The 22,037-nt window shown below is 41.1% G+C and overlaps 2 protein-coding genes across 2 annotated transcripts; one reads left to right on the forward strand and one right to left on the reverse strand.

Moving 5' to 3' along the window:
• The first annotated feature begins 7,916 nt into the window (after positions 1-7,916).
• Positions 7,917-11,764, forward strand: LOC110078296 (olfactory receptor 5AS1). Its single transcript, XM_072985404.2, is given in 4 exon segments — positions 7,917-8,060; positions 10,394-10,592; positions 10,846-10,955; positions 10,958-11,764. Coding segments are annotated over 3 exon segments (720 nt in total). The 5' UTR covers positions 7,917-8,060; positions 10,394-10,505; the 3' UTR covers positions 11,481-11,764.
• Positions 11,765-17,580: 5,816 nt separating this feature from the next.
• Positions 17,581-20,591, reverse strand: LOC110078341 (olfactory receptor 5AS1-like). Its single transcript, XM_078383504.1, has one exon. The coding sequence runs from the start codon at positions 18,739-18,741 to the stop codon at positions 17,662-17,664; it is 1,080 nt and encodes a 359-aa protein (XP_078239630.1). The 5' UTR covers positions 18,742-20,591; the 3' UTR covers positions 17,581-17,661.
• Positions 20,592-22,037: the final 1,446 nt, after the last annotated feature.

A 22,037-nucleotide genomic window follows, 5' to 3' on the forward strand; every position in this document is an offset into this window, starting at 1 on the left:
TAGTTTGGTACAAATTTGATGCAGAACATCCTCCAATTTTTGTGTGTGTGAAGAATGTCCCCTTGTTTTCCATGTCCTCCTTTTTGGTGATGAAGCAGTGGTCACTCAACCTTCATTCTTACTTATTTCCTAACCCAAATGTTCTCTGGGCTGTGTTTCTCCCAGCAAAATTAAATGCAGAGTTGTTGCAAATCACTGTAAGTTACAGTCTTACTGAAAGGTAAACTGTATGTTATCATATAAGAGTTGCAAGTATTTGTCTGATCCTGTCTGATTACATAATCATAGCTATTGCAAATTTAGGATAGCTCCTAATATACAGGAGCAAATGGTGCTATGGCAGTGGCAACACTGAGTGGATATGAATCTGACCACTGAATGAACAAGAAATGCCTAGGAGACTTTTCTAAGTCATTTCAGGATCTGAAGAGTAGCCTAAAGATCATAAACAGATAGTCATAAGGACCCTGAGTCCCTTTGGCCTTCTCTGCAAACCTGGGTGAAACGTCCTTCCAGCTTGCCTGCTGCAAGGTCAGGAAGAAGCAGGAGCCAGGATACCTTCAGGCAATGATATTTTCCCATTGGGAACAACAGAAACCATGTGTACAGTTTTCAGTAGCTTTTACTTGCTGTCCAGACTCACAACAAAAGCAAAATAAAAAGAGTAACAAAATATTGTGGCTCCATAAATTCTAACAGATTGATTTGAAAGAAGTAGCTGTGTTAGTCTGCAGAGGTGTATCGGACAAAAATGAAATACTGTAAACAAAAAACTAGAAAACAAAGCCTTAACGACTGTTATACAGTATTTTAATTTGTAACTCACAAATCTCACACCAAAATCTCTCTCTCTCTCTCTCTCTCTCTCTCTCTCTCTCTCTCTCTCTCTCTCACACACACACACACACACACACACACACACACACACACACACACACACACAGAGTCAATTGTACTAGCACTTTAGGAAACTATCTAAAGGTGTGATCAGACACCAATATGGCTCACATTTTGGACCACTTGTGACATACTCCAGTGCAAGCTATTTTCCAATGGTTTTGTGTCAGAGGTTGGGAGTTCAATTGCCCACTGTGCCTCCTTGACAAGGGCTGGACCCAATGGTATATATTATTTCATCCTGGGGGGGGGACATTGCCAGTCCAACCCTGCTCTGTGCCCAAGCCGGACCATTTTGGTCCTGCAGCGGGGCTACTTTTTTGGAGCTGTGCTGGAGAGGTTCCTGTATGCATAAAACGTTTGGTTGAAGAAAGATCATTTCCAGCAAAGCGAACCTTTCCAGTGCAGTCAGATTTTATCTGTTATCACCATCTGATTACACTCGAAGCTAGATAAGAAAAAAAGAAAGTTCTAGAACCTGGATCCTAACCAGCCATGAAGCGAGTTTCTCACTTCACCCTATCTATGGTATGTGGTGGCTAAAATCTGAGTCTTCTGTAATGACTCCATAGTTGGAGAGCCCACGGTTTACTGAGGGTTTTTGGCTGTCATCTACTTTCTCCTTTAGCTCCAGTAGTTCAGTCCTTTTTATTTCCATTTTCTCAATTTAAATTACTGGGCATATTGCTTAAAATCCCCAGACCAGTTCTAGGGTGGATCATGATGAAAATCACTCTCACACACAGAAAAGGGGAAGCTGTTACTATAAAATGTTGACGTTTCTTAAAGAGAACTATCATACATATTAATCTTCTGCCTTGCTGGAGGGGAGGAGGTATCAAAGAAAGCAAAGTCCTTAGAGTTCAGGCTATGCAGGGAACTCATTGATACTTCTCAAAGAGATGATGAATAAAGAGAGAACACGAGTGGTCCATCGGTCCAGATAGGCGGGGTATAAATCAAATAAATAAATAAATTAATAAATAAATAACATTCAACTGTTCACTTCATCCTCATGTTTGCTTACATAAGCTGTGTTTTACCTAACCCTGCAGAGACCCAACCCCTTGATTAAAGGTACTGATGACATGAAACCTACCTTGAGAAAGAACAGGACACCTTAGACAACTTCACTGTTCAGCCACAAAATGAAGGCAGAGTTTTCTGAGATGCACAGAGATTTGAAGCAAATTGTATGAATTGTTCAAAAAAAAATTCAAAGGCATTGCAATTAAAGTTGCTCTCAGAAGTATCATTTAAGGAAGGATAATTAATCTCCAAGTGATTCTGACCAATTTATTTAAACCTATTGTTTTCATGTGTCATCAAGTCACTTTTGACTTATGTTGAACCTATGAATTAATGACTTCCCAGAGGTTCCAGCAGTCTCAGTCCCTCACGGGTCTCTCAAACTGAAATTTTTAATTTTCTTTATTAAGTCAATCCATTTTATGTTAGGTTTTCCTTTTTTCCTACCACTTCTAGCTTTCCCCAAAATATTGTCCTTTCCAGTGAATGTTGTCTTCTTACAAGAGGTCCAATGTGTGATAGCTTCAGTTTAATTATTTTAGCTTCCAGTGGAAGTTAAATCTAGAATCCGTTTATTGGTCTTTCTGGTGGTTCATCATACATCCCTAGATCTCCCTTCCAGCTCCATATCTTTCTAATAGTGCATGGGATCTATATTTCTGTCCTCTAGTTTCACATTACAAATGAATCATTTTCTCCTGGTCAATTTTCTTCATAATCCAGCTTTCACATCTGTACAAAGCAATCATGAATACCAGGCTATGAATGATTTTGGTCCAATGACATATCTTTCACCTTAACAATCTTTTCTAGTTCCTTCATAGCTGACCTTCCAAGTCTCTGTCTTCTGGTTTCTTGGCTTCCTTTTCTATTTTGATTGATGATTGATGGTAACAGTCAACATTACAGTTATGTACTGTAATTATTCTGTAGTCATCTCTTGTCTTTTTAATGTTCAACTGCAATCTTGCTTTTACACATTCTTCTTTAATGTGTAAAACACCTTTCACAATGCTTGTTTCAAGTCATAGCTGCTTTCACACAGTATCATCATGATATCTTAAATTACTGGAGTCTCTTCCATTGATTTTTCACTCCTTTGGCTGGATTTAGTCCAGCTTTCCATAAGCTATGTTTAGCATATAAACTGAACAATTGGTGGGGTAAAATACATCCTAGTCAGACACCTTTGCCAATAGGAAACCATTCTGTTTCTCTATATTCTTTCCGGGCAATAGCCCTAGGTATAGAATATACAACAAGATAATCAAATGTTGTGGTATCACATGTTTTTATGACAATCCACACAGGTTTTTTTATGACTGACAAGTCAAAGACATAACTATAACCTATAAAGGACAATGTGATGTTCTTATGAAATTCTTTGGTATGCTCATGTAGCTACGTAATATAAATTTGCTGTGTGATCTGTAGTGCCTGTTCTGTTTCTGAATCCACTGTAATAGCGGACATTTCTCAATATATGGCAAATGTATTTGTTGCAAAATCTTAACCTCTCCTTATTGAACTTATTTTAGATCCACCCACCCACCCGTCAAAGCCTCCCCATCCAAAAGTTTAAAACGGTATTTAGTCTTGAATAGAAATGTATTTTCATTTGCCTATGCTATATCTATTCATTTTGGAGTTTCATAAAATTATCATTTCATCGAATTGTCTTTTAGAAAAACATCATAAGAAGTAGCTTTAAAAGATATATTTCTGAAGAAAACCACTTCAGGCTCAATTAGTTATGATAACTTATTTATTTATTTTAATAGCTGCACATCTGATGAATATCAGTCATGCCAAAGCAGTGTTACACTTGTGCTGTGAGAAGATTGTGCCAATGAGACCCGTACTGACTTATTTCAGAACCAAGATTAAAATACTAAATTATTTTATATTGTTTTTATACTTGTACTCTTCCCTGAGACAGAAGACAAATGTCAAACAAACAAGCAAACAAATAGAATAAAATTAAGTGTCGCTCCTAAAGCCAACATTTATCTCATCCAGAAACTTACATTAAAATGTCAAGTATTTCAGTTCTCACATATCATATGTATGTGTTGCCCTAGGTATGTGTTTGATTACTTGCCTGTAGGACTGAACCTAGAGACAGAGATGTGCACACAAGACCTTGTGAGGACATTTGGATGGCTCTGGTTACATTGTTACATTCACATGTTGAACACAAATGCATGTATAGGGCTCCGTAGCTGCATTACACTGAACAATGTTATATCACTTCCATGATTGGAAAAAAAAACTGATGAGGGTCTCTGCCCCATCAGTATTTTACAGACATGGAAGCACTTTGACATTCTTCAGTGTAATGCAGCTACAGAGCCCTATACATGCATTTGTGTTCAACATCTGGAAGTCTAGGTTGTTTGGCAACATTTGGGGGTTGGGTTACATGAATACTCATATATCTTGCCTGCTTAGGGCTTCCATCTGTATCTTTTGTCTTTCATTTATTCTGTGCATTTTCCCCACCAGGAGTAGGGCTGGCCTAAGAGATTTTGCTGCATGAGACAAAATACTATGTTGTTTCCCCTGCCTCTTTATTCCACTTATGAAGGTAAACTGGACTGGAATATGAATCTCATCTGCATGTTAACTATTTCTGCTTCTGTTGTATGATGATACGAAGGTTTCAAATACATGAACATTGGTGGTGCTTTCTCATCCCCTTCAGATATTGTAGCAGTAGGAAAGAGGGGTGGCATTGGGTCCAATTGGGTGGGAAGAACAAGGCATTAGCGTGCATTTGCTAGACATTAGTGTGTATTCACATAAAGTCAGTGCAACAATAGGATTTTGGCTGGGTATATTTGTCATGCCTGCTCTTCCTAGCTCATTTAGTTCTTATCCATCCTAGCAGTACTGTACAAGCACACCTTTTCAGATGATAGACAACAGTTGGTATTTTCTTCCCTGCCACCAAGGGAGACTGAGGGTTTTTTTGTATCCTATACCAGGTCTGAGGGATATTAGATGTGTGGTGTGGCTACGTAACCATTAAAGCAGGGGTCTCAAACATGCGGCCCGGGGGCTATTTGCGGCCCGCCAGACGATAGTTTGTGGCCCCTGCCTTGCCTGCCCCCCCCAAGCGCCCACACATCCTCTGCTGTCAAGAGTCAAAAAAAGCCTTGCCTCGCTTGCTGGCTCTCTCCCAAGACAGCGCCTCTTGCACCCTTCATCTGGAACTGCAGCCTGCCAGGCAGCCTGCCTGTCTGCCGGCTGGCAGGCTGCAGTTCCAGATGGAGAGTGCAAGAGGCGCTGTCTTGGGGGAGAACCAGCAAGTGAGGCGCGCTGCCAGCCTTTTCTCCTGAGCCGCCGCCACGCAGTGCCTGAGAGCGGAGCTTGCTCCCAGGCCGTCCTCAAAGAGCTGTCGCCACTGCCTCTTCCAGGGAAGCGGCTCTCTGGCTCTCTTTCTCTCTTGGCACCCCCAGCACCAGCCTGGCCAGCGACCGCCTCAGCATGTGGCGGTGCTTCCTCTTCCTCCTCTTCCTCCTGCTTCAGCCGCCTCGGCTCTGGAGGCTGCCTGGGCTTGCCCCACAAAGTTTGCTCCTCTGTCGTGGTGGGGGTAGCTGCTGCTGCTGAGTGCGCCTTTTTTGAGGGGGGCCCTCAGAGGAAGATTGCCAGACCTCCATTTGTGTGTGTGTTTGTGTGTGTGTGCTCGTGCGCACACACTTGTGGGGGGGCGTCCCGTTGTGTTTAATTTCACAGGTACTGATGGGGTTTTTTCTCCTTTGGCACTTACCTACATCACACATGTTGTAAGGCTTGGGGAAAGCTGGGATTCAAAATTTATTTATTTTATTTATTTAATTTATTTATTTAATTTATATGCCGCCCACACTACCCAAAGGTCTCTGGGCGGCTTACAGCATTTAAAATACAATAAAGATATGTACAATTAAAATACAATTAAAATATATATAAAATTGCCATCAGACCCACAGTTAATATTATTTCAGTTAAAAGCCTTCTGGAACAGGAAGGTTTTGACCTGGCGCCGAAATGTCATCAGTGTCGGCGCCAGACGAATCTCAATCGGGAGGGCATTCCATAGTCTGGGGGCAGCTGCCAAGAAGGCCCTTTGTCTACAAGCCGTCCCTCTTACCTCCTTGAGGGATGGCTCTTTCAAAAGGGCCCCCTGGCTAGATCTTAACTGCCGGGTAGGCTCATATGGATGTCAAATGTCTTCCATCTGCTGATAAGGTATGCTCAGAGTGGGTTGAGGCAGTTCAACTGTTTCTCAGACTCATGCCAATATCATTCTTAAATAGGTGACAGTAAAAGGTAGTTTTCTGCCTTCTGCTAAACTGAAGGGTCACAAACCTAGTTCTATCTGAAGGATGTTTCCTTTATAAAACATTAAATATTACATTAAATATTAATTAACCATTTCTTTCCCCCCCCCTGTCAATGCCTCCCTTTTGGAGCTGAGTATCAGAGACGGTACATCCTTCTTGTTTTTTGCCCACTATGATTTTGTAAACATCTTCTTTCAGCCTTGGGAGGTACAGGAAGACTAAACTGCTCCTCCAGTTTCTTAAACAGAGTACAGTGGACCCTCTACTTATGGAATTAATCCATATTGGAACGGTGGCTGCAGGTCGAAAAGTCTGTAGGTCGAATCTCCATTGACCTACAATGCATTGGAAACCGATTAATCCCTCAACCAGCCGTTTTTGTTCCATTTTGATCCCGACACATTTTGGTTTTTTTCTGGTCTGTAAGTCGATTCTCTGGCTGCAAGTCGAACCTAAATTTTGCAGCCAGAGAAGTCTGTAACTCGAAAAGTCTGTAAGTCAAGCCGTCTGTAAGTCGAGGGTCCACTGTAGGTTTAGCCTCTCTTCCATGATAATGGAAACGAGTGGTTCTGTGCAGAAGTCTCTTACTTGTCTAGGAATCATAATAGTATTTTCACGTTCCTTGGTTTACTTCTTACATATGTATTTTCAGGACAGACAAAAGGAAGTAGTGTTTCACACACACAACACATTGCTCATCTGTGTTTCACAACTACATGAAGTAGTGATGGTTCTGTGACAGATATCTATTTTTCTGGGAGTCACTCTGCTTTCTTTTGAGTGACGGAAGTAACCCTTCTTGGAATGAACTATAACTGTGGCATGCATGAGGGCCAGGTCTTGTTTGTTTGTTTTTCCTACTCTCTTTGTTCTAACAAGGACCTTCATATTTCATTCCTCATCCTGAGTATTTAGAAGTGGCATCAGTTAATGGAAGAAAACAAAAGAACATCCATACGTAAGAGTGAGTGCCAACAGTTACTCTGAATTGGAGTAAACTGTGTGGGAGCAATTTGGTTTCTACTCGTCATCACCAACCTGTTTCACTCCATATGCTTTGGACCTCAGCTTCTATAAGCCCCAGCCAGCATGACCAAGTGTCAGGATTGTAGGAAGCTATTGTTCAAAACACTCAGAGGGCACCAAGTTGAGAAAAGCTTTTGAGTGCTACCAGTGAATCTGAGAAGAAGAAAACAAATGAAAATGAAATTAAAGTTGTCTATTTATTTCATACAAATCTGCCTCCAGCACATGATAATTGACTAAGACAGACACCATTGAGTGTAAAAAATGAATGGGCTTTCTTTCCATCACTTGACCCATTTCCTGCTATTTTTCTAGTAACAAAGAAGCTTAGATAGTACTGCCAAACAAAACAAAACATGCAAAACACAATTCTCCACTGCTGTGCATGCTGAGCTACATTGATAAGCCTTTTAATAGCTTGCCTGAACTCTGTGAGAAAGTACTTTTTCAGTTCACATACTGGAAAGTTTTGTACCATGAATTTTGCTGTCCTGGCCCTTGATGGAGGAAAATAAGATGTTGTTGTTGTTCTTACTGCCATTATCAGTAAACCATGTTAGACAAAAAACTTGACTTAACTTTTCAAGGTTGCTTTTTTGCAGGTTATTAGTCTCCACCCCAGGAGACACAAATAACTTTTTAATTATCTCAACAGTTCCTAACATGAAAGCCAGGGTTGAGTTTCTTTCATTTTACAAATGACATTATGCTGGATGTAATCAGCATTCTCTCACATATCATCATGAACAGAGAACAGTAACCATCCTTCTTACTCCATAGGTAGGACGTTTTTTTCAATATAAAAGAAAAAGAGAGGGAGGATATTGATTTGTTCAGAAATAAGAAGTTTGTCTAATTTTTTTTGTCACAGTTTGGGAGGGAATGAACTTGAGGAAAATGTCTTGCATTTTCATTTGAAATCTTTATTATGACATTTTTGCATTTTAATATGTCTTTTTTTGGAATGTCCAGCTCACCAAGACTAGTCACTCCATCAGCTAAACAATTTATTTTGTTGATTTGGTAGGGAGAGCAATTTTTAATTATTGAGGACCAAATTTAGTGAATATTACTTTAAAATTGTTTATTAGGTTTTTAAAACTATGTATATATTTTAAACCATAAAAAGCAATGTTATGTGTGTGTTTTTTTTCAAAAAAAACTTCTGTTATTTTTCACTTTTTGAACAAATGACTCCAGGAAAGCTTATTTCTAAATAAGTGAGCCTAGGACTGCAGCCTACATACCACAAAGCAATTAGCACATTAAAAGACAGATTCTGAATTAACTAAAAATGATTGAATCAGTGTGTTCTTTCACATTTAAATTGTGGTCACCTTCCTTGGGGAAAGAAAAAATTCTCTAACTGAGTTACAAAATGTGTAAGGATTTAAAGATCATTGGGGCAATCATTACTTATTATAATCATTGACACCTATCCCCTCATTTCTATACTTTGTGTTGTTATGCTTTTTGTCTTTCACAAAAATTCTATTAACAATCCATTATGATGTAAGGAGTAACTCAATATTTTTCAAAATACAGTTGTTTTAATTTGCACAGTGCTTTTTAGCCCTAATTTAACCCCACAGTGGTTCTATGGGATAGATAACTGTTACTCCCATTTTTCAGACTGGGAAATGAAGCTGAGAGAGGGTCTTGTCCAGACCTTGAAAAAAGCTGGGTTTTTTGGTGTTTTTTTTTTTGTTTTTTTTTTTTTGAATGATAGCCCCCAGATCTCCATAACAGATAGAGCTAAGCTGTCTCCTGGAGATGAAATATAAATGTTCAAAAGCCTCAAATCCATTTGATTTACTGAGCCTGGAATTAATTCTCAGTTTCACATGGGGTCAAGTAACCCTCTTTTTCTACATAAAAAGAGTTGAAAGGTGAGGAACGGTGGCCACTTCAGTCTCTTCTCAGTGCATGCTTCTATGTGGAACAAGAAGGCGATTAGCAGACTGTGATCATGTTGCAGAGAACTGAAGATACAGCAGGAGGCTTCCTGTCTGTGATGGCCTTCTCTGCTCATTAGAGAACAGCTGGAAATGGCAAGTGAAAACCTGCTGCTTTAGTGGTGATGCAGGGTGGGGAATTTAATCGGGTAAAAATAAGTCCTGTTTCTTAGAAAATATACAAGTCAACTTATAGAGAATCAATGCAGTACACGATAAGGTAAAAATAAGAACCAAAGGACAAATCAGGCATTTCCTATCCTTGCCCTTCATCTGAATCTTCACTAGGACTTTGAGAGACCACAGAGAAACTCCTGACAGGGCTGGTGACCAGCTTTTCAGAACTGGGTGCTGCGGAGACAGCAGGTCAACTCTGACAGCTGCTTGATACAGGCTGTGCAGCCCTCCTGATCTGTGTTGTATAGCGACTGTAATACCACTCACTCACAGATGGATTCAGGATTGTGGGGTTGCACTACAGAAGCACAAAAAGAACACCCTTAGTGTTTATCTTCTCATGACTAATCACAATGATATACTTAATTAATTATACTGTTTACTTTGGATATTGGGCTTTTCATAATTACGGCATTGTCTGTACTCTAAGATACTCCACCTCTCTCTCTCTCTAAGGACCCCCATCTTTCTCTTGTTTCCATGTTTCTAAAAGTATTTCTGACTTGTTTTATATCAATAAATATCAGGGGCATTGTAATGCCTTAAAATCTAAAACAATCCAATTGTTTTGAGCGAATCAGAACATTCCAAACACCATTTTAAATAGTTTACCATTTTTTTCAAAACAGAAACCAGGAAAATGAAAGATTAGAGACCAAGTCATGATCCCAATAGGTGCCAAGTGTTTGGGTGAATGGTCATGTTCAAACCTTTTTCCAAAATGAAGACATTTTTGGTGCCATTTGGGTCTGCAAGGCGAGAGCACTTCACATTTTTGGGGCAACAGTGTTTTTTCTTCTTCATGATTTTGCATTGCTACAGGTTCCCAGTCTGTAGTGAAATAATGCCCCCTCCCTAAATTTTGTAAATGAAATATGAATATTCTATGCTTACAAAAACAGGAATGCTGGAGAAAACTCTTATTTGGATAATATGAACTACAGAAATTATGTTAATAAGGACATTGACTCTCTGTTTCAGAAAAAAGAAGAAGTAAAACAGCATCTAAATCATCATCCTTGCCATCTCCCTATTTCACTTGCTCCCATACACCATTTCCACCCTGGTTATCATAAATTCAAGATAAACCACCATGAAACCAGAAGAAACAGCCAAGGGGAATCATACGACAGTGACAGAATTCATCCTCTTTGGACTCACAGGCCACCCAAAGATACAGGTAGTGCTCTTTGTGCTTTTCCTAGCCATCTATCTGGCCACTCTAGTGGGGAACAGCAGTATCATCTTGCTAATCTGGATTAGTTCCTCTTTGCACAGACCTATGTACTTTTTCATCAACAATTTGGCTTTCCTAGATCTCAGTTATTCCACTGCCATTACGCCCAAGATGCTGATCAATTTCTTAATGGGAAAGAAAACCATTTCCTTTGCGGGATGCATGGCACAAATGTATCTGTTTGCTTCCTTTGCAGATGCAGAGTGCCTCCTGCTGGCTGCCATGGCGTATGACCGCTACATGGCCATTTGTAATCCACTGCTCTATCCTGTTCTCATGTCCCGCAAGTTTTGTGCTTGGCTGGTAGCTGGCTCTTACCTCACGGGCAGTTTGAGCTCACTGACGCACACTTATTTTACATTCCACCTTTCCTTCTGCAATTCCAACATCATCAATCATTTCTTCTGTGACATCCCACCACTGTTAGCCCTCTCCTGCTCTGACACTCACATCAACGAGACCCTCCTCTTTGCCCTCTGTGGTTTCATCCAAACTATCACTTTTGTGTTCATCCTGATCTCTTATGCCTGTATCCTGTGCACTGTCCTGAAGATCCCCTCTGCAGAAGGCCGCCACAAAGCTTTTTCGACTTGTTCCTCCCACTTGATTGCTGTTGTCTTATATTATGGTGCTCTGCTCTTCACTTATTTACGGCCAAGCTCCAGCTATGTTCTGGACACAGACAAAATTATCTCTGTGTTTTATACTGTAGTTTTCCCCATGTTGAATCCTTTGGTCTACAGCTTAAGAAATGAAGACGTGAAGGACTCTCTTAGCAAACTGTTACAAAGAAAAATGATGGTGCTTCCAAAGATCAAGAGTTGCTCTTAGCCCAACAGATAGCAAAAGCTCAGTTTCATCTTTGGCTGCACAATGCTGATTACAAGGATGGACATGAAGCTATGGATCCATGATCTTAAAAATGTATCAGTGGCTTACATGCCACACTTTTTATTTTAACAATTATATCACATTGATTCAGTTTCATTTCTTCAACCTTTTGCTCCACTAGGCAGGAACTACACTTTCCCCCGAATCAGCAGCAAAGCTTTTTACTCCATATTATCTGCAAGCAGGCACAAATATATTGCAACAAATGTCTTTTTCTAATGTGATTCCTTGCATTAACACAGGATGTGTGGTTGCCAGCCAGCCAGTGCTGGGAGACTTTCTGGCTACTGGCAGTGATGAGTCAGCCGGGCAGGAGGTGAGAATCCTCACTCGCTTGACATGTGGTGAAAACAGAGCTACTGGACCTCTCCACCCGCACCCCCAGCAAGAACAACATCATTGGTCAGCCAGTGCTGAAATAGCCAGGAAGCCTTCCTGCAATAGCCAGGGTAGTGATGTTCTGCCTGGGACTGCTGTGTGCGTGGGGGTGGGGTGGGGGTGGTCAGATCCAGTAGCTCCATTTTTGCTGCACATCAAGTGGGTGAGGACTCTGCTGCCTTGACCCTAGTGCTGTCAGTAGCAAGGAAGCCTCTCAGGATTGGCCAATAAGTGAGATAGACCCTAATACGGGTTTTAAAAGTGCACACTGGTGTTATTTTAAAACTGCAGTAGGGCTTGAGTCACGTGCAGGACAGGAACTTCTGTGAATTCCAGTCAGGGGTTGTTTTTTTGGGGGGGAGTGTATAAATTACAGCCCCAGTGCTCATGGAATGTTGAATGACTCTGTGAACGAGCAGTTATACCAGAATTTGCAAATAAATTTAATTTGGAGAACATTTAAAACCATTAAAGTTACTCTGACTAACTTGCTTCAAGCAGATATGCTGTGGAGGCACATTGGTTTATGGATCATAACCACAAAGCTTTAGCCTGTGCAAGTGAATTCTGCTCTGGTTGAGTATTCAATAAATGTTTTCTTGGTCCACTGTGAAATAACATTTTCACCAAAGCCCTGCTTAAAATCTATCATCAATGTTGGGACTAAACATACAGACCTGAATCTCTTTGGGATGATCCCAATTGCTAGTCCAGCTAAAACTATTGACTTTGTTGGATTTACATAGACTCGTTGACTCAATAGGATTTACCTAAGTGTTGGCTCACAATTCAGCAACTGATTCAACAGCATTATTCTAATTTGGATTAAGAATTGGATTTAGGCATTACAGGAAAAAATGAAATTGGGTTCCACCCCAGACTTGTATACCCCATTGTTCCTGCCTCCAGTGTTCCCACCTGAGCATCATACCAGCAGAAAGACAGCATTAATGTCATGGATTTCCATGTGTTCTGAACCCTAATCATGCAGGGGTCCTGACCATATGGAAGCATTTACATGTACTGCCATATACATGTAGGATCCTCTATACAGACACAGATCATGAGCTAACACTGTGGAAGGAGCAGATGATGCACAAAAGGCACGTGGATAGCACTCAGATAATGTACATTCATAGAAAACCTTTTCCACAAAAGAGTGATAATGTCTTTCTATATGGATTATTTGCTTGTAACCATTAGATAAATTTAACAAGAGGAAAAATGGTGCTTATTTCTACTTCAAAATTATTTCCAAGGAGCACACCTTCTGATATGATTTGTCCATACAGTTCGAAAGAAGGAACTAAATCATGCTTTGGTTTCTTTGCTCACACAATATTTTTCAAACCATTAAATTACAATAAAGGTAAAGGTAAAAGTTCCCCTTGACATTTAGTCCAGTCGTGTCCGACTCTAGGGGGTGGTGCTTATCACAGTTTCCAAGCCACAGAGCCAGCGTTTATCCGAAGACAGTTTCCATGGTCACATGGCCAGTGCTCTAACTAGACACGTTACCTTCGCACCAAGGTGGTCCCTATTTATCTACTCGCATTTACATGCTTTCGAACTGCTAGGTTGGCAGGAGCTGGGACAAGCGACGGGAGCTCACTCCATTGCGTGGATTTGATCTTAGGACTGCTGGTCTTCTGATCTTGCAGCACAGAGGTTTCTGCAGTTTAACCTGCAGCACCACCATGTCCCTTTAAATTACAATAGGAAGACTCAAATTCATGTCACGTTTAACAAACTGATGTGCTGAGAATATTGTGATCTAAATAATATGAGTAAATTGAAGGACAGTAAGATGTGAGATGTGCTGCTGAATTCAGTGGAACTGAGTTCCAGATAAACATCTATGAGACTTCAGTCTAAAAGTGTGTCCGCACTGCATATTCATATCAGTCTGACACAGTGTTGTATATGTCATGGTTCCCTCTTGAGATATCCTGGGATAGTTGACATGCTTAGAATTCCTTGTTAGAGCACTAAGATTCAATAGAGTGTGCCAATGCTCTTTATCAGATAATTCTATTTACCTCAATGAATCATAGATATTAAGATTTTTGCAACAGAGCCATGACAGCTAAAGTGTTATCAAACAAATATAAATGTGTGGTACAGAAAAGTAATGCACCTGAAGTGTAATAAAATGACTTGTGCAGCATTAGCCATGATAAACATTGATACAGACAAGGATGTTGTGGCTGAAATTAATTTGATCCTTAAAGGGTCAAGCCTGGCTTTTACTTGTAATGGAGCTCTTGTCTGCATAAAAGTAATATTTTCACCCTTCTCTGCATTTCCCTACATCACCGAAGGATCTTACAATGTGTTTCTCCAGGCATGGGGTGTACACTTTCACTCTGTATGTATTTCCACTAGTGCATATTGTGGTCTGCAGTGTCATATCAATGGAAAGCTGGCCCTTTCAGTGAGTGAAAGACGATACCAATGAGCAATACGGAAACACACAGATATATTTATATTTAGAGCTGTATTTAGTCAGCTGTAAACTGAGCAATTAACTAAGCATACTCAGATGTCTTTTCCTAAGTGTCTCCTTGCCAAGTTTTCACAATGCACTTACCAAGGCATGGGTGTTGACAGTAATATAAAATAGTGAAAGAGCACTCTGAGACTAGGATTAAATTCTTTTCTTTATTATAAAGAAACTTGGAAAAAGAAAGCAAGAAGCAAACAAGTTTAGAAGGCAGAGACACAAACTTAACACAGCAAACTCATAGTTTTATACAAGATCAAAAGTCCCTATTTTCTAGATCCATAGCACCTAAACCATCAGAAATGTCTAGTGGACTATCTGTGATCTCTTTGTTTCATAAGTTTATATGGTGGACTGATATGATACCTTAGCATTTAATGTTCTTAAGTGGGAGAATATATCAGGCCTTCTTGGTCCCTTTATGAAGTTTCAGAATGTAGTGATATATGTATGATGACTTTTCTACATGAAAGAAGGTTTATGTTTGATGCAATGTGTAACCTTGGCATACTTCAAGGGATAGGGATAGATGCAGTTACACACACACACACACACACACACACACACACACACACACACACACACACACACACACACACACACACACACACACACACACACACACACACACACACACACACACACACACACACACACACACACACACACACACACTCCTAGACACTGGCTGGCAGTCAAAAGACAACCTGCCTTCAGGCTGTCTGCATTCCAAGTGATATCATTTAGACATACTGTAATTGAGAAAACATTTTAAAATATCAACTTATCTAGGGGCAAAATACACCATAGGGAAATTGCCATTGAATAGCTGAAATCCTGTTGCACTGTTACACAAACAGTGTAGATTTTAGATCTGAAATGCTGTAAATTGAAAACTCTCCATAACATTACCTGTTGCACACTGAGTTGCGTAACTCAGTCTGCAAGGGCTGAATTCTGTGGAGATCCCCCAACTTAGAGAAATGTGTTTCTGAAAGTTATATTGTTTGCGTAACTGCACAACAGGATTCTAAGAATTCATTCAACAAGTTGCTATTCTGTTTTTCATGCATACTGTGGAGAGGACAATGGCATGGACGGCCTTATCAGTGAACTGTCACCCTCCCTCCCAGGGCCCAAAGAGTGGACTGATCTACCAACTGACACAGCAGAGGGCTTTAGTAACTATAGAGCCTGAGGTCTATAGAGGAATCCCAAGTAAAGGATGCCAGGGGCCAAACTGAGTACCTGCCCATGTTTCTGGCCCTGGAAACCCCAGTAGTAGGCAGGCAACCTCTAGTGGGGAAAAAGCCCTGGTGGATGTGGGATATAAAAGAAGCCTTGCCATGGGTGGGGTGGGAACAACCCACTGCCAGAGAAAATCTGGAAGGAGCAGGCTTGCCAAATGAAGGGGAGCCAATGACCCCTCTTCTAACCTCAACATGGCAGGAGGAAAAGCCTTGGAGGAAGAAATCAGAGGAGATGCTCCAAGACAGTTTCTCAGGAGATTATTGGGCAGAGGACTCACCCAGAAAAGACCCTGAGCCATCCAAGGAGTGGGACTACATTTATAAAGAGGAGCCCTGCTGCAGGGCCCTTGTCCAGTTGAGGATCCCTAAGATAGAGGGCAAGAAATACAAGAACCCTCTGCTCCCCTACAACCCCCCTACTGATAGCAGGGCAACAGAAGAGGAAGGCTCAGAAGGAGCAGGAGACTAGTCTGACTCCTGGGAAACCTACTGCCGCTCAGCTCTGATGCTGGTGGAAAAAGAGGCAACATGAACACCAGTGCCAGGAAGAGAAAAAATGAAATCGAAGACCAACATGGGAAAAAAATGAAATCAAAGACCCACTGTCATGACTGCAGGCAAACATAGCCACCCCAACTTCAGTGAATAGAACGGAGTTTGGAAGAGACATTCTGCATGTCAGTGAAGAGAACCGAGGGATTACAGACTGTATATAGTGATGTAACCCCAGTGAAAGGAACTGGGCAAAAGGAAATTACCATATTTTTCCGTGTATAAGACTAAATTTTGTCTAAAATCTTTAGACTAAAAATTGAGGGTCGTCTTATACATGGAAATAAGCTGAGGAGAAAAAAACAAGTGGAGGGGGAAGCAGGTATCAAAGTGATCCTGCAGGGCTTTGATCCTTGCTTTCCCCTCCACTTGCTAAGCCTTAGGAAAAGGGAAGCAGGGATCAAAGTGCTGCAGGACTGCTTTGATCCCTGCTTTCCCCTCTGCTTGCTAAGTCCCATGGGGCTTAGCAAAAGGAGGGAGGGAGGATCAAAGCAATCCTGTGGCTGTATAAGGGGGAAAGGGATCAAAATGATTGTGCAGTCATGGGATTGCTTTGATCCCTTTCCCCCTCCTTTTGCTAAGCCACATGGGGCTTAGCACAAAGGGAGAAAGCAGGGATCAAAGCCATCCTGCAGCACTTTGATCCCTTTTACCCTACATTTGTTAAACCCCACTTAGATTTCTTAATTTTGGATTAGAAAAGTGGAAGGCGTCTTATACATGGTGTTTTATACACAGAAAAATACTGTAAATTATTGCATGTTAATCCCTCACCTAGTATAATAAACTCTATTTTGTTGCAATTCTTACATCTGGAGTTCATCGAACACAGGATGGAAAATAACCCATCCAAGCAACCCAGGGCTGGTGGGGTTCACACATGCACCCAGTGAATAGCTATTCATTCTACTTAATGCAGCCCATTCATGTAATGTGCAATAGATTCAAGATCAACAGAAGTCAGATACACCTGCTGAACAGTCTGTCTTTTTGTGACCCAAACAATTTTAAATTGGTAGCTATACATGTTACAGATTGGGGTGGAGAACACATTAAATTTAGAAGAAGCTTTAGGATCTACCAGTTTTTTAAACTGAGATCTTAATGAGTGGAGCTTGGTGCAAAAAGCCATCCTATATGGAATTAAAGTATTTTGACTTAGGAATTTGTTTTGATTAACAAAACTGAGTGGAGTTGTTGGCCCTTCTACATAAAACCCTACTCCTGGTTACGTCAAACACCTTTCATTTCAGAAGTATAATTTAAGAGTAGAGGACGGTCCTTTGGTTGTTGCCATTGTTCAACCATCAGAAGTAAGAAATGCTTTCCGTTCTACTGCATATCAACCTAAGGTCCATCCATAGATTATTCCTACCTACCATCCACCCCTGCCACAAATAGCTATTAGGCTGGGAGGCGGCTTCCTTTTTCTGTTTCCTCACTGAAGACAGCACACAGTTCTTTCCAACGCTCTCTTCAAGGCATCCTTCACTTCTTTGTTCCTCAGGGTGTAGATTAGAGGATTCAACATGGGAAATACCACAGTGTAGAAAACAGAAATGACTTTGTCTGTGTCAAAGGCATAGCTAGAACTAGGACGCAGATACATGAAAAGAAGGGCTCCATAGAAAAGAGCAACAGCTGTCAAATGGGAGCTACAGGTTGAAAAGGCTTTGTGGCGGCCTTCTGTAGAGGGGATCCTCAGGACAGTGCCCAGGATACAGGCGTAAGAGATCAGGATGAACACAAAAGTGATAGTTTGGATGAAACCACAGAGGGCAAAGAGGAGGGTCTCGTTGATGTGAGTGTCAGAGCAGGAGAGGGCTAACAGTGGCGGGATGTCACAGAAGAAATGATTGATGATGTTGGAATTGCAGAAGGAAAGGTGGAATGTAAAATAAGTGTGCACCAATGAGGTCAGACTGCCTATGAGATAGGCGCCAGCTACAAGACAGATGCACACCTTGCGAGACATGAGAATTGGGTAGAGCAGTGGATTACAAATGGCCATGTAGCGGTCATATGCCATGGCAGCCAAGAGGAGACATTCTGCATCTGCAGACAAAGCAAACAGATACATTTGTGCCATGCATCCCCTGAATGAAATCGTCATCTTCTGTGCTAACAAAATGTCCAATATCATAGGCGTAATGGCAGAGGCATAACTGAGGTCCAGGAGAGCCAGGTTATTGAGGAAAAAGTACATAGGGCTGTGCAGAGAGGAGCTTGTCCAGATTAACAGGCTGACAATTATGTTTCCCAGCAGAGTGAACACATAGATAGCCAGGAAGAGGACAAAGAGTAGTGCCTTGATCTCCTGACGATCTGTGAAGCCAAGAAGAACAAACTCTGTCACTGAAGTATAATTCCATTTGGTCATTTCTTCCAAATTTATTCTGATTGTCTCCGTACCAAGAGTAGATGAATGAAGAAGAATCAGCTCTGGGGACAATGGCTGAAAAAGTGAAGCAAAGCAAAGCAAAAGATCTTGCCCCTGAAATGAAAAGAAAGAGACCATGCCCTATGTATACCCCATTAAAGAGGTTGGAAAAATAGGACCCTGAATCATGAGTCTGATTATTGTATATTAAACAGCCAGTGGCAGCAAAGGTGTAATATCTGAACTCTTTCTCAATCTTACATATGTTTTAATGCTCCCCCCCCCAAAAAAATCCACCAAGGTGGCACTAATTGTGGTTCTCATGAAGGAAGACCAACATAAGGTACTATTCCAAAGTTAGTAGTTAGAAAATGATCGCAATGCACTATAATCTGATAACACTGTTAAAATCAATGAATTCATATTCTGAGATTGCAGAAGCTGACCGGGTAGAGAACATCTGAGTGTCTCAATGAGTCCAGGTTGTTTTGTTCTGACTGCCATAGCAATAACAGGAATGTCAATAGTATTATTAATCATCTTACAACTGCAGAGCTGAAAGGGATCCGATAGATCATCAAGACCAGCCCCTGTTAAGGAAGCACAGTGGGGAATCAAACTCCCAATCTCTGGCTCTCTGCAGCCAAATATTTTAACCACTGAGCTATTGCTTTTGGAAAAGGTGGAAGGCTAAGATTAAGGCTTAGGCAGAGTGTAGGCAACATATGATCATAGAAAGCACCTTTTCCTTTTCCTTGGTTCACAAAGTGCTATTATCTCCTTCTGGAGATAATAGTTCACACTTGAAGACCCAGTAGTGTGGTGGTTGTTTGACTGGGACTCTGGAGACCCACAAATAGTCCCTACAAAGCCATGAAACTCATAGATGGGCTTGAACTGGTCACTCTCCCAGTCAGCCTGACCCACACAGAGGGTTGCTGTGGGATTGAAGTAGGCAGGAGGACAGTCATTTATGCCGCTTTGAGCTTGTTAGAGGAAATGTGGAATGTGTGTAACAACAAGGCAACTTGGTGGAAATAACCACTGGGCTGAAGTCTTTCATCTGTTACTACTGGTTGGTACCCTGCCTGGCTACATGACAACTGCAGCCAACAAATGTTACACATTCACACTTTGTAACACAAACTAAAATACTGTGGCATCTGACAAACTGATTTATTTTAGCATCCTCTTTCATGGATTATAATCCATTGTCTCAACATATTTGAGCCAATTGTAACTCTCAAAAGCTCACACTGAGATAAACTTGGCAGTCTTTAAGGTGTCACTGCTCTTTTGCTTATATTTCACACTGAATGGAGCAGGCTTAATACAGCTACCACTTCAAAAACTGCACAACCACATCTGTTAGGTTTATGGCTTATGAATCACTAAAACAAAGTAGTTTTAGGGACGGTCTTTGCTGATGATGACTTTGGACGGAATCCTGCTCATCAAAAGCAGCTGATATTAGGGCATTTGAAGTACATTTCCCATTCATCTCTGATTTCTCATGTGTACTGGAAAGGGTTTATGCATATCCTTCTCTTCTTAGCAAAAGCGGTTGAGGCAGGATATTGCCTAAAAATCTCTGCTGTTGCTTTTTTCTCCTCACTGGATCACCAGGTTGGAGCACATCCCTTGTCTTCAAATTATATCATTCCTGATTTTTTTGGATGCATCTGCATAAGGCCGCTGTCTGCAACCCAAGAGAACAGATCCCTGTGATTGTAAGAACAATCCTGAGCTAAACGGGCCAATGGTCTTACTTGGTGTCCCTTGAAGACAGCTTGCTAGGCTCCCGGTACTCCATACTCCAGTGTTATCAGCAGATCATTGGTAACTCAACACTTCATATTGAAATCATAAGAAATTATCCTATAAATACAAACACTACAACTATGAACCTGTGGAATGGCTGAAAGCAATAGAAGTGCAATGCTGGGACTCAGTTCTTCTGCTGTTTTTTCCTGTTGTGCCTAAAGCTGCAGGAGCATTACTGGCAATTGGTAAACATTTTTGCAAAAATAAGGCAGTCAATCCAGCTAGGATATATAGGTATGCATTTTCTATGGGCAATTTATATCTTGTCTTTTTTTGGGGGGGGGGAGGGGGGAAGGTATGAAGCTGGCATGGGAACAGTGGGAGGGAGAAGGTTGTGTAGGTAGTCTGCCACAGTCCCAGCTCACCATGCTAATTGTAACAGGAGTGGAAGGAGGCTGGACTGACAGCACTTGAGATTTCCTATTATCTGAGATATTCTTGCAAGACCCAACAGCTCTACTGATGCCCAGGGCCCCTCTGCAAAATACAGCCCTTCATACAGGAAGGATAGCAAATTGACAAAGCCCAAATGATTGATTTTAGCAATGTTTAAACTCTGAGAGCAGAGGCAAAGCAGCTGTTTTCTTCACCAGAGTGCATCAGAAAGGTAAGAAGGAAGCAGCCGTCTCACCCCGGTATTCTCTCTGGTAAACTGATTTTGCAGAAGGGTTGGTGTGTTCCCAAAACTTGCAAAACCCTTCTAATAAAAAATGACAGAGAGGCAAAATAAGTATGTTTGGGACCCACCATCACCTTGCTTCCAGCATGCCAAGACTCTTTTTCTGTCAGCAGCTGAAAACTTCTTTGAGGAGTAAAGGAGATGAAACAGCTATCCTGTTATTAGATCCATAATAGAGCCTTTAGAGCTGGAGGGCTGTCTGTTTATTCTAAGACAAGCTTGCCTCAATCCACAAAGTAGCTTGCTTCTGTTTTGTAATTAATCACCAGGAGACAAACCTGCCTTTGTTTGTATGTCTGATTTTTCAGGCACTTGTTCTGAAAGACTTGTGTGCCTAGAGGGAAAACTTTGTAAGCTAAAGAAATGATGCACAATCTGACCTTCTATTTATTTCTAAAGGCATGTATGTGGCAGGTGAACTACGTTGTGTCACTTGTGACTGTCCTTTGTACATAATATGGAAGGGAAGGGACTTAATGCACACATGACTCTGTATGTCTAACACTGTATTTGCTTAACAAGTCAATTTAAAGGGGGAGAAGCAAATTTAAGCCCATAACTAGAAGGGGCCCTAATGATTAATTTGAAGACAAGACTCCAGTTTTACTAGAAACAGTACGTGTTGACCTAGAATTCAGACCTGTTAGTCCTGGATACATTCTTCCCCTCAATGGTAAAAAAAGAGAGTACATTGTACATAGTCAGAACCCAGTATTGTTTATTTTCCAGATGTGCCCATTCTGTCATTAAAATATCTTACAGGCTTGAGCCCTGGCTGAAATTCAACCCCCAGTTTCACTGCATAGAAATGATTACATTCCTGTTTTTTCCCTTTCCCAAAGCTCAAAGCAATGTATATCCAAGGAACTCCTTCTCATGGAACCTTATGCTTTGTTGCTTTCAAAACCAGCAAGGGGTTGAAAAGTACAGC

The sequence above is a fragment of the Pogona vitticeps genome, chromosome 1 (genome assembly GCF_051106095.1).
Source record: "Pogona vitticeps strain Pit_001003342236 chromosome 1, PviZW2.1, whole genome shotgun sequence".
Classification (NCBI taxonomy): Eukaryota; Metazoa; Chordata; class Lepidosauria; order Squamata; family Agamidae; genus Pogona; species Pogona vitticeps.

Bases quoted from the DNA above. Each gene is read 5' to 3' on its own strand.
- LOC110078341 (XM_078383504.1), bottom strand. From the start codon at position 18,741: ATGGTCTCTTTCTTTTCATTTCAGGGGCAAGATCTTTTGCTTTGCTTT.